Source organism: Phragmites australis, chromosome 12, assembly GCF_958298935.1.
Source record: "Phragmites australis chromosome 12, lpPhrAust1.1, whole genome shotgun sequence".
Classification (NCBI taxonomy): domain Eukaryota; kingdom Viridiplantae; phylum Streptophyta; class Magnoliopsida; order Poales; family Poaceae; genus Phragmites; species Phragmites australis.
Window position 1 is genome coordinate 364,034 of NC_084932.1, and position 12,175 is coordinate 376,208.

At 45.6% G+C, this 12,175-nt stretch overlaps 2 protein-coding genes across 3 annotated transcripts; one reads left to right on the forward strand and one right to left on the reverse strand.

Moving 5' to 3' along the window:
• The first annotated feature begins 3,081 nt into the window (after positions 1–3,081).
• LOC133886739 (dof zinc finger protein PBF-like) lies at positions 3,082–6,345 on the forward strand. Of its 2 annotated transcripts, XM_062326545.1 has the most exons (3): positions 3,082–3,372; positions 3,538–3,619; positions 5,219–6,345. In XM_062326545.1, exons 2-3 carry the CDS (start codon positions 3,554–3,556, stop codon positions 6,059–6,061), a joined length of 909 nt encoding a protein of 302 aa, XP_062182529.1. In that variant the 5' UTR covers positions 3,082–3,372; positions 3,538–3,553; the 3' UTR covers positions 6,062–6,345. The 2 variants fall into 2 exon arrangements, with proteins under 2 accessions (XP_062182529.1, XP_062182530.1); XM_062326546.1 differs by having other exon boundaries at positions 3,082–3,619.
• Positions 6,346–9,319: 2,974 nt separating this feature from the next.
• LOC133887221 (protein LIFEGUARD 2-like) lies at positions 9,320–9,787 on the reverse strand. Its single transcript, XM_062327169.1, has 2 exons — positions 9,604–9,787; positions 9,320–9,507 (listed from the first exon to the last, which is right to left on the reverse strand). The coding sequence occupies exons 1-2, from the start codon at positions 9,785–9,787 to the stop codon at positions 9,320–9,322; spliced, it is 372 nt and encodes a 123-aa protein (XP_062183153.1).
• Between the last annotated feature and the right edge of the window lie 2,388 nt (positions 9,788–12,175).

A 12,175-nucleotide genomic window follows, 5' to 3' on the forward strand; every position in this document is an offset into this window, starting at 1 on the left:
AGCAGAGGATCGCTAGTGGGTAGTGACGGATGGTCGGGAGCACTGAAGTAATTAGTGAGGCGGTGACCTATGTCGCATACCCGGCTGTAGGAGTTGCATGAGATAGAGGAGGAGGGCGGGACAGAGGAGCTTTGCCGATGTTGAAGAAGAAGGGAGTGCCAACAAGGGATGAGGAATAAGGCGCATCGGAGTTCCAAAAGGGGAGGAAGGAGGCACGCCAAATAGGTGGAGTGAGCAGCTTCTCGGGTGGGTGTATGTAAGAAACCAGTAAAGGAGACACCACATTAGTGACGGCTACTCAACACGCGTCACTAATATCCTATTAGTGACGGGTCTAATAAGGACGCGTCACTAATATCTCTTCTGATCGGGACCAGATATAGACCTGTCACTAATAAGTGGTCATTAATAATGGGTCGTAACATGAACCGTTACTGATGATAATAGTGACGGGTCAAGTTGTGACCCGTCACTAATGATAAGGTCATCATTGATGAGTCGTACTAGGTCAGTCATTAGTGACGGGTTAAGTTGTGATCCATCACTAATAATCCACTCATTAATGATGGGTCGTCCTATGTTAGTTATTAGTGACGGGTCAACTTATAATCCATCACTAATGACCAACTTCAGTCACTAATGACGGTATTCGCAAATATTTTTTAATTTTATTTTATTTTATTTTATTTTTTCTCACCTCAGCAGCGCTAAAATAGGAACCATTGTACATTTCTGCTCAAGTTTGATGTAAGGTGTGGCGGCTATGAACACAAACGTGCGTTCCGAAAATGGTGCAGAAATTTTCGGAGGCAAGAACTCAATCTTCCAAGCCGTTTTTGACCTCAAAAAATTCTCTGAACTCGACAAAGTTGGGGAGAAACGGATGTAACTTTTTTAGATGTCCGTAGAGTAAAAAAACATCGAAATCGGAGTCTGTATGCAAAAATTATACACGTTTTACCGAAGACACTCCAAGTCACCTATCAGATTATAATCCTCGATGAAATTTGGTAAAATTAGTTATTAGTGACGGGTCATGATTATGACGCATCACTAATGATCTTCAGAAAAGAAGGTTAAAAGGATAAAATATCTTGTTTCTATCACAACTATGTAATAGCAAAGGTGGTAAGGTGGCTACACGTATGAGTAGGAGGTCGTTAGTTCGATTCTCATGGAACGTCAATTTGAAAATAATGTGAAAAAAGCATGGCTTGTGAAGCATATAGGATGGGCCTACGTTGGGATGGCTCAGGTGAATTTGTTTTGACTTTTTTGTGCCAAAAAATACGAAAAAGACGAAGCTATCTCTAGACGTTCAAAGTTATCTCCAGATGTTCAAAGTTAGATAGCGTGTGTGTTTGTGGATTAACATGTTGTAATAAAAGAAATGCACTTTATGATTTCGACATAAATGAATAAAGTTTACAGTTTCTGTTTACATCGATCTCCTGTCTTTTGTATACTTTATGTATACTAGCACGTCCGCATATTGTTATGTTCAGAGTTATATACATATTCGACGCAAGTTTCGAATGAGCGAACACATAGCATACTTTACGAAGATGTCTTCCTCTTTTGTATGCTTATACTCCCGCCGATCATAAATACATACCATTTTGGAAAACGTTTGGTCAAATTTGTATAACTTTGACTAACAATAGTTTTCAAACTATTCAGTTTAAAAATAAATCATATGTGTAGATTTGTCTTGAAAAATACTTTTATAATATCACAAATTCAGTGGATTTCATAAATATATATTTTAATAAAAAATAGTGATCAAAACTATACATTGAAGACCGTACCTTATCCAAAACGACATATCTTGTTTTCCAGTTCCATGTATACGATATTCTGACAACCCAGGGTTTGAGGACTTTAGCACATCTGTGAATATTTCTGTGTAATGATATTGTGGAACAGCATATTTTGTCAGGAATACTAAGATCCAGAGATTCTTGTCCCTTTTTTTCTCCTTATCTTGTCACGTGATATAAATATGAATGTAATCAAAATCCTCTTCAACTTCAATTGAACTAAACTTCCTTTGAATTTGTTTTCACTGGTATGATTAGGAGCGGTTCTGAAGGTTTTTTTGGGGTATTGGTTGGGCCCAGCTGCACTGTCAACACCTGTCTTGATTGTCTCCTCTCCTTTTTTCTGTTGCATGCAAACAGAATAGTAGGCTTGCAAGGCATCGATGGGCGCCGTCCATGCATGACGATCTCTTGTCATGTGTGCTGGGCATGTATGCCGCATGCGTTATTAGGTAGCTAGCAGCCGCGTCGCGCATTTGCTTCCACGGAAAAACGACCTGTTATTTCCATTTCACAACTAGCTACCTCCATTCAACAGCTCTCACACCATCCGTCCATCACTCTTCTTCTCTCTTTGCAAAAAAATATTGGATGTACTTCTGTACACCCTTAACCCTACGTGAACCCACCCCTACGGTATTCCGCATGCATCAGCTTGCAGCCGCGCCACGCGTTTGCTTTCACGAAAAACTGACCTGCCGTTTCCATTTCATCACTAGCACCTCCATCCAACAGCCCACCATACGTCCATCGCTCTCCCTCTCTCTCTTTGCAAAAAATTGGGCATACTTCTGTACACCCTTGACCCTACGTGAACCCACCCCTACGGCATGCCGCATGCATCATCATCTAGCAGCCGCATGCACCTCACATTTGCTTTTCACGGAAAACCGGCTTGCCGTTTCCATTTCACCACTAGCTACCTCCATCCAACAGCCCTCACATCATTTGTTCATAGCTCTCCCTCTCTCTCAAAAAAAATTAGGTGTACTTCTGCACACCCTTGACCCTATGTGGACCCGCCCCCCTACAGCATGCCTCATGCGTCATCAACTAGTAGCCGACGGAAAACCGGCATGCCGTTTCCATTTCACCACTAGCTATACCTCCATCCAATAGACCTCACACCATCTATCCATCGCTCTCCCCCTCTCTCTTTACAAAAAATAAAATAAAATTGGATATACTTTTGTACACCTTTGACCCTACGTGAACCCACCCCTATGGCATGCCGCATACGCATACGTCATTAGCTAGCAGCCGCGCTGCGCGTTTGCTTTTACGGAAAACCGGCCTGCCGTTTCCATTTCACCACTAGCTACCTCCATCCAATAGCTAGCTCTCACTCCCTCCTTCCATCGCTCTCTCTCCCTCCCTTTCCTCTCTCTAGAATTGAAGGCATCTCTCACAGCATCTCTCTCTAGCTAGGTAGCATAGTCTCTCTCCAGTTCAGAGATGAAAGAGGGCCGGAGGCTAGGGGATCCTGGCCAGTAGAAGTACTCGATCGATCGAGCTCTCGTTCCTGGTGTTGCGGCTATCTCTACAGCTACAGGTTTGATTGATGGATCGCCTACCTTTTTTTGGTCTCTTTGCTTTGCTTCGTCTGGTGGGTTGGTGCCATATATATATGTATCATTTTTTCAATAATGAAAACTTTATTAACTCACATCATTGCATCATGTTCATGTATACGATGGATGTGCCTTATTTGCTATAGGTAGTTTGGTGGATCCATGGACATGATGATCTCCAGCGCCAGCAACACTGATGCTCACCACCACAACCACCAGCATCAGCAGGTAACAATCTCGATCGATCAACTCCTTCCTCACTTGCCCGGCCCTTCACATATCGATGCGATTCAGCATGCAGTACTCTCCAGTTTATTAACTTCTGCTTCGATATGTTGGGTGAACCCGTTCGATCGATGGATCATCCCAAATAATTTGTGATGAGTTTCTGGATCTACGCAGGCATGAGTAGGAGTAGCAGTAGATGCAGGCAGGATATGGTAGCTGTCTTTCATATTTGACACACCTGCGGTTGGGTCGTCGTCTGTTTATACCATACCCTAGCTAGGAATTAAGTTAGGCGTCGAGTATGTATGCGCACATCTTGATGTGTGTGCAAATACTCTCGATTATGCATGGGCGCTAGTCGATTGAGCCTATTAATTCTACGTGCATGCATCAACTGGACCACCGATATAATTGAAAGACGGATGGATGTATGCGGTGGTGGACCCAGGAATTTTAAAAAATATGGGCGAACATTTTACTTAAGAATAAAAAAACACGATGCAATCAATGTTCAATACAACTGTAGAAGTAATAGCTAAAATCACTCAATGCTCAATGAGACAATGACAGAGGATTGTGATTTGAGGGAACTTACCGATTCCGGGAGAGGGTGGGACATTAGGCTTGGAGATGGGCGCCACCGCCCGCCGGGGATTGGTGCTGCTCGGGTGCTCGTCGGACCTCAGGGAGACGTGCTCGCCGCTCGCGGCTCACTCAAGATGGGCGCTGCCGGCCGCCGCCACCTAGAGGCAAATTGGCCCAGGGATCAGGTGGACTGGGCTAGAGAGTACGTAGGCAGGTACCCCTGGATGTATGGATCGGCTTTTCTTTTCTTGTCTATATATAGCTATAGCTAGTGCTTTAAAGGCCCGAGGAAAGATTCCTCCAATTATTTCTTCCAGATTGTGCAAATACTCTTCCAGATTCCTGAGATGAAAGTTAGCACTTGAGATTGAGATGATGAAGGCTTGATTAGGAACCCGCCGTTACCATGCATCTACCTCGCGGTGGCACCGTACTGGATCCCGGCGGCGTGATTATATTAGGAACCCGCCGTGTGTTCAGGATCCCGCGGCGCGCGTACCGATATCGAACGGCGGCAGCATGATCAGGAACCCGGATCTTGCGGCGTCCTCAGATTAACGGTGTTTGCTCGGTTAGTGTTATGGCGAGGTTCTTCATCTCGGCGCCACCGATCGCCGCCACCGTGTCACCGGACTCGGCGATGGAGAGCGTCATGAAGTGCAACGCCGTGCAGGGAAGGGGCGAGGAGGGAGGCCGCCAGCGTTGTGATTGATCGGGACACTTCCATCGGGTGGCCTGGCTACAGAATAGCCTATCTTGTGTGCTTAGCACATCGATCGATCACATGCATGCAGCCTGAAGAGATGATCGATGCAACGTTATTACTATTGTGCACTTAATTTACTCATGTCCCACCTTCATCGATCATATCATCGCGTGCCTCTCCATCTTTACTTGCACCTCTAAAATCATCTAAGTATATATGGTTATTCCGTGCTTATGGTTTGAACATAAATTGCACCCTAGCTAGCTAATGGCAACGAACCACACATTATATATGTTAATTTGCTGCAGGATCCGATGGGCACTGCGGCGGCATCACTGCAGACAGAGGAAGGGAGGAATGCCAAGCAGGCGGCGGCCGGCGGCGGTTGCGGGGAGCGTAAGCCTCGGCCGGCGCAGGATCATGCGCTCCAGTGTCCGCGGTGCGAGTCCAGCAACACCAAGTTCTGCTACTACAACAACTACAACATGTTGCAGCCGCGCTACTTCTGCAAGGCCTGCCGCCGCTATTGGACCCAAGGCGGCTCCCTCCGCGACGTCCCCGTTGGTGGAAGATGCCGCAAGAGCAAGCGCTCCTCCTCGGCATCATCCTTGCAGTCATCCAGCTCAAGCTCCATTAAGATGAACAACCAGCAGCTGGTGCCGCGGCAACCCATGGTTCCTGTCTCGATGGACTTCCCCAACGTGCTCCCGACGTTTATGTCGACCGGCTTCGAGCTCCCCAGCGACTACATGCCCTTGGCGCCGCTGTCCTTGTCCAACCCACCTCCGGAGCTGTCTACGGGTTCCGGGACGACGGCCTCATTTCTGGACATAATGGGAGGAGGGTTTCTTGATGGCAACCATCAGAGCATCTGCTTCTACGGCCCTACGACCAACGGGATGGTGATGCCGCTCCCGCAGTCATTTGGACTTGCAGTGATGCAGCATCAGTATGGGCCTAACAATGGTGATGTTGCTGGATCAGCTGATGGGCTACTGCAGATTGGTAATGATGGTGCACATCAGCAGCAGCTGGGATTGGCAAATAACAATGATGCGATTATGGATAGCAACAACGGCAGCGGCTCAAGCAGGGACTGCTACTGGAAGAACAGCAACGGTGCGGGTGTGCCGGCCGGGCAGTACCAGTAGTGCTTCTACTGCGACTGCAACTATTAATAATAATCCGTGGCAAGCAGGAGCAGGAGGCCTCATATGATTCCGACCTAATTAAGCTAGCTAGTGCAATCATCATGCATCATTCAGCAAATATGCTTCATCCGTAATGGAAGCTCAAGGGAACTATGTAGTTAGAGCGTTTGTGCTCATGCATGGCGGCAAGTCATCATGCATCACATTTTTATTCATTTGCATGCGTACATGAGAGTTTGTCATATCGCCATTACTTAGTTATGCTTCCTTTGGATAATTTTATCTCCAGTGAACTTACTTAATATATTCCTCCTCTTCTTTTGTTAACCATGGTTTTTTTTTTTTTGCTTCATATGTTAATCTTTCTTTTAGTGTAATGATTTTTCTTTGTACATATATTAGTTTGGATCAAGGGCTCGGTTTAACCCGCTGGTAGCTATCTCTCAACCACCTAAATTTGAATTAGATTTCACAAAAATTAGGTGCTAGAGTTTGGGAATTTAGGATTTGGGGTGGGGATTTACCTTGCCCGACAGGGTTAGAGGGATCACCGGGGAGGTCTGTTGGCCTGATGGAGGTGGCTGGTGGGAGGCAGGATGGCGACGCGGCGGGGGTACCTCCCACCGTAGTAGCGAAAAATTACCAGTGACGGTTGGTGGGGAGATGTAAAGTGGTTAGGGAGGCAGCGGCCTGTGTCAACAAATTTGGCAGCGGGAGCCACTAGATACGGAGGAGCTTTGCTGGTGTTGAAGAAGGGGGCACGTTGGGGAGGGAGGAGGGAGATCGAAGGCGCACTAGAGATGCTGAAGGGGAGGGCACACTGGCAAGGCGGAGGGAGGCAGCTCCTCGGGTGGGTGTATGTGGCGGCAGCATCGGGAGGACTCAGACATAAATAAATGAGAGATAGGGAACTAATAGGGTTAAAAGAAAGGCTTGATGTATAGAATTGGATCTAGATCTAATGGTCTAAAAATGACTTATTAGTCAAATTAGAAGGAGACATAACCAATATGGTATACTTATGAAAGATTAAGATCATTGGTGATAATAATCGGTTGTTGTTGATGTCCATCCTTCCAAGTGTTCTTTTTTTACTAGATTTGAAAGGATTGAACATGAATGTCTATCTATGTGGGGACCTAACTTGTACCTGTGCATGGTGCATTGCAGTACAGTGCTCCTTTATCACTCTTTAATTTTCTTATTTTATATCTACATACTAGTTAAATGACTGTGTGTTGTAACGGGAACCAAAAATTTTAACGAGGTATTTATTAAGTGCCACATGACGAGATGCAACGAAAGTCTATCTTGCAAATTCCTGTGAACAAAGAAAACATCAATTATAATGTTAAAAATTGAGCAAATGGTTCAAAAGAAACAATTCAAAATCTTTATGAAACAATTCAAAAGAACAAAATTGAAAGAGACCATCAACTACACAAGCCAGTAGCATCTTCCAGAACAAAGAAACCGAGACAGAATTTCAGCTTTCCCAAAAGTAGTATCCAAGTTTTCCCATACTAACATTGCAAGGCTCAATGTCATATTTAGAACATTTTCAAGGTTCAGATAACGCTAAAGTTTGACTTTTGGACAATTTAATTTGAATGCACTGTATACTATATTTGAACTTCCAATTGACTTTAACATATACATGTCAAAGAAGGTATGGAGCTTGGCATCAAAGCCTGGATCAGAGAGCTGCTCCCGTAACTCACAGACCTGATCCTTGGTCAGCATTGAGCTGCGCGCAATCCCCCCTTCACCGTGCAAGCGCGCTGAAGATCTGTGCCATGAACTCCTCGGATCCAATCATTCCTACAGCATTAGGTGTAGAAATTCAGATAGTTTTTTTTTTACCAAATGGTTCAGAGTTTGAGTGAAATGAAGGGCTCACGGATGCACTGGTTGAACCATGACCGGAGGAGGTTGCCGACAATGGCCAGCCGCTCAAACCGCTTCCCCACCTTGGACCAACCCTACATCACCGCGGTCTGGTTCAGGAACTGAAGGCCCCTAAGCGCGCATGCGGTGGTTACGATCCTGTATAGCTGGCGCATTATATGGGATTATCATAATACTCTGAATAGAGCATTGTTTATTATAAATGAGTATAATGGACCAACTATTATCACATTGCTTAAATTGTTTGCTGAACGATCTGAAGTGCTGGCACAATCATAACATACTGGAGAACATTAGGCAACAGCCATGAGAAAATGCAACGCTTACTGCCAATTCACATATAGGATCATGTTATCCAAGCAACATTGATCTGGAAGGCGTGGATGCCATCGAAGGTTCAATTCTTCGGCAGGTTGATGCTTCATGGTCGTCTCTAGACTGCTGCCCAGCGGAATAAACACGGTCTGTAGCCCCTGATGACTCATGTTCTCATTGCTCCTAGTTACCGGAGACCATCGATCACTTGCTACTGCACTGCGTGCTGTCCCAGGAAATTTTGTGGCGCGCTTTGGGTGTTCATGCACCGTCGGGCGACATCTCTTTCAACAGATGGTGGTTAGATCTTCGTGGACAAGTGGCCAGGGAGTTCCAACAAGGTCTTGACTCCATGATCCTCCTTACATCATGGCGCATCTGGCTTTCATGCAATGCTATCGTCTTCAACAAGCGTCGTTCCTCAACAGATGCTCTCACAGCTCTTATTAGAGAGGATGTGGAGCAATGGCATGAAGCCAGAGCCAAGAAGATGGCCCTTTGTTGCAGAGGCTACATAACTTCGAATCTGTTCTCTAGGTTTGTCGTTACCTGCTCTATTTTGTTGTTTATCACTAGCCTGTAATTGCTATTAGCAATCCGTGATTACGTTCTGACCTACCAAGGTCGCTGTAAAAGACTATTGGTCCTTTTCTTCTAAAACAAAGATATACACCTCTCCGGCGTATTCGAGAAAAAAAAATACAAGCAACATAGGCATGCTTTTGGCCAAAAGCTTCATCCTATGGTGTTTAACTTAATAGAACACCACATCAGCTATATGTTTGTGGAACAGTTTCCCAATGTTAAGAGTGGATTCTGTTCATTGGACCAATAATTCAGAATTGACTTGCCTCACCGTTTTGAATGCTGAAGTACATCAAACGGAAGAATCCAATTATTCAGTTACAAGATCATGAAAGATGGGGATTCCTAATGCTAACAGCAACTCCCATTCGTTAGAAAAGAAATACCAATCAACTCAAACAAATATTTTAGATGAAAAGATGCTCAATTGGAACAACTACATAATTTCATTCAAGCAGTCACATCTAAACATGATGTAGAAGTTAGAACAAGTAGAAACCGAACAAGGAAAGCTAAGTTGTTACCGCTGGTGAAGGTGCATGTCATGCCGACGGCGAAGCTGTTGGCGACGGTGAAGAGGTCAAGCAGCAGCAGATTGATCGGATGCTTCTGGTGGTAGTAATGCAGAGGACACAGCACTGCACGCAAAACGGATCAAGGCACAATCACTCAAATTTCAGTTCAGAAAAAAAAACAATGGAGACAGAGAGAAGGGGGAGCTAAGGTGAACTGACCGATGAGAGGCAGGATGATGAGGAAGATGTATAGCACGATCCCGGCGTTGGATGAGAGGAAGAACTCGGAGATGGCGCGCACCTTGACGACGAAGGCGGCAATGGTGGTGGTCATGGTGAGCTGGACGGTGAGGATGACGTAGATCTTGTGGACAAGCGCCCACCGTAGGTTGGGGCTCTCCATCATACTCGGGTACAGCAACGCCGACCCCCACCGGCCTTGAGGTCTGGCGCCTTCTGGTACCCGAATATCGCCGCTAGCCTCTCTCGCTCGCATCTATAGGGTTTCATGGGTCGACAGAGACGATGACGCGGATAGGGAGGAAGCAATCGAATGCTTGGTTGGATATTTTGATCAGGAAGAAGACAATCAACTAGTGTGATGCGAATTTCCCTTTTTATTTTTGAGAGGATTATGGCCATGGAGAACACTTGCCCTCCTCCCAGCCTCGCTCGTAGTTGCCCCGCGGCGCCGCGTCCTGCTCGAACAACCTCGTGAAGAATCCCGCCATCGCGGCCTCATCCTTGCCCTCCGACTCGGACCCCTCGTCGTCATCCGAGCAGAGGTTGGAGAAGAATTCCTCCGCGGTGCGAGCGAGCCAGGCGGCTGTGGTGGCGATGGCTTCACGGGGGAGGAGGCGGAGGCGTCGGGCCAGGCTTTGGGGGAGGCGGGTGGAGACGGCGCGAGAGGCCACTCGAACCCAGCGTCCTTGGACTCAGCTGCGTCGCTCTCCAGCCTGCGGCGCTGGCGCCTACTGTCCTTGCGGCAGGCGGAGCGGGACGGGATGGGGGCTGTGGCGGGGACCAGGACGTGTGCAGGTGCAGGTGTGGGTGCGGGGGCGGGAGGGCCGCGGTGCCAAAGCAAGTGGAGGTAGAGGACAGGAGGGAAGGGAGAGGAGATGGGATGCGACGGTGGTGGGGAGCAACGGGTGAGGAGAAAGGCGAGCGGCATGGGGATGCAGACAGGTGAGGCCCACATGTCGGCACTGAGTGGGAGGAGCAGGACATCCTATCTGTTTTGGAATGATGAACACTACGTATTTTTAAATGGTAGAGATAGAGATAGAGATAATATAGCACTGGTTATGTGTCAACTGTTGTGCTTAAGTTAGCTAGTTAGATTAGATCGACCATGAATTGCCAAACTGCCAATGCTGGAAAAGAAGAAAAGAGATAACGTAGGTAAGTTGCAAGTGGAGTGGTGGCCTGTGCATGCATGCTTCCCAAGAAAACACACACATACAGGAAGCATTTTTTTACTCGTACATACTTCCCCTCTAATAGATGCTTAGAAAAAGTATATACATTATAAAAAGTAATATATATATATATATATATATCAATATATATATATATCAAAGAAAATAATATATACATATCATAAAGTAGTATATATATCTCAGAAAGTAATATATACTTCAGTTATAATAGAATTAACTATAGATCTAGCTAAGAGTATGTACTCTCGAAAATACATATTAGTTTATATATGATCCATGCCGTGATTGCAATGTCAGTGCGTGATTATATTGTTGCATGCCAACCAACTCCCTCCCTGCCTTGCTTCGCATCGATCTAGATCTACATCGGGAAAATAAAGGCAAGAAAGGGATCTTCTAAGATGTTGATGAAAAAACCCATTGTGGGAACCTAGAGTTGCATTATCCACCAGGACAACAATATCTTATCGAAAATCTCACTACTACAAAATGCTTCATTTCAAATGACTCCAAACCCTCTTGCCAGATAGTTAGTTTTTCTTATGTTTCATGTAAAGCGTATGTGAAGACCCTGTCTTTATCCAATAACATCATTTTCTAATATATGGTCTCGTATCATCGGCCTTTTTCGTAATAAGGGTGGAGAAACAAATTGCATAATAAAAATATCACCAATAGCAAAAATCTAAACAAATGTTTTTTAATTGTGTCTCAGTTGTTTGTCCCAAAATTTGAATGTTATATTATGGCTATCGGGGTTTCGGCAATTCGCCTGATCTAAACCCGTATACTATAGGATATGGGCGTTTGTGGTCATGCATGATGTCTAGTCATCGTGCATCACATTTTTGTTCATTTGCATGCGAACATGAGAGTCTGTCAGCTCATCAATCATATAGCCATTAGTTGGTTAGTTATGCTTCATTTGGATCATTTTTTGCTTCATATGTTAATCCTTCTTTTAGTGTAATGATATTTCTGTGTACATATATTAGTTTGGATCAAGAGGTCGGTTTAACCCGCTGATAGCTAGAACCATATATAGTATGAGAAGTGCTATCTCTCAGCCTCCTATATTTGAATGAGATTTCACAAAATGTAGGTGTCATAGTTGGGGAATTAAGGGTCTGGGTGGGGATTTATCTGTGCCCAGTGGGGTTAGAGGGATTGCAGGGTGGTCCGTTGGCCCGATGGAGGTGGCGACCGGCGGGTGGGATGGTAAGTGGTAAGGGCACTGCCTGCAATGGTAGCGGAGGATCACTAGTTGGCAGTGACAAACGGCAGGGAGTACTGAAGTAGTTAGTGAGGCGACGGTCTATGTCACGAATCCGGCGGTAGGAGTCACAGGAGAC

Excerpts from the sequence above, each read along its gene's own strand:
- LOC133887221 (XM_062327169.1), bottom strand. The coding sequence starts at position 9,787 with ATGGAGAGCCCCAACCTACGGTGGGCGCTTGTCCACAAGATCTACGTC. Across the intron at positions 9,508-9,603 it reads CATCATCCTGCCTCTCATCG|TGCTGTGTCCTCTGCATTAC; the intron begins GTCAGTTCACCT and ends TTTTGCGTGCAG.
- LOC133886739 (XM_062326546.1), top strand. The coding sequence starts at position 3,554 with ATGGACATGATGATCTCCAGCGCCAGCAACACTGATGCTCACCACCAC. Across the intron at positions 3,620-5,218 it reads ACAACCACCAGCATCAGCAG|GATCCGATGGGCACTGCGGC; the intron begins GTAACAATCTCG and ends AATTTGCTGCAG.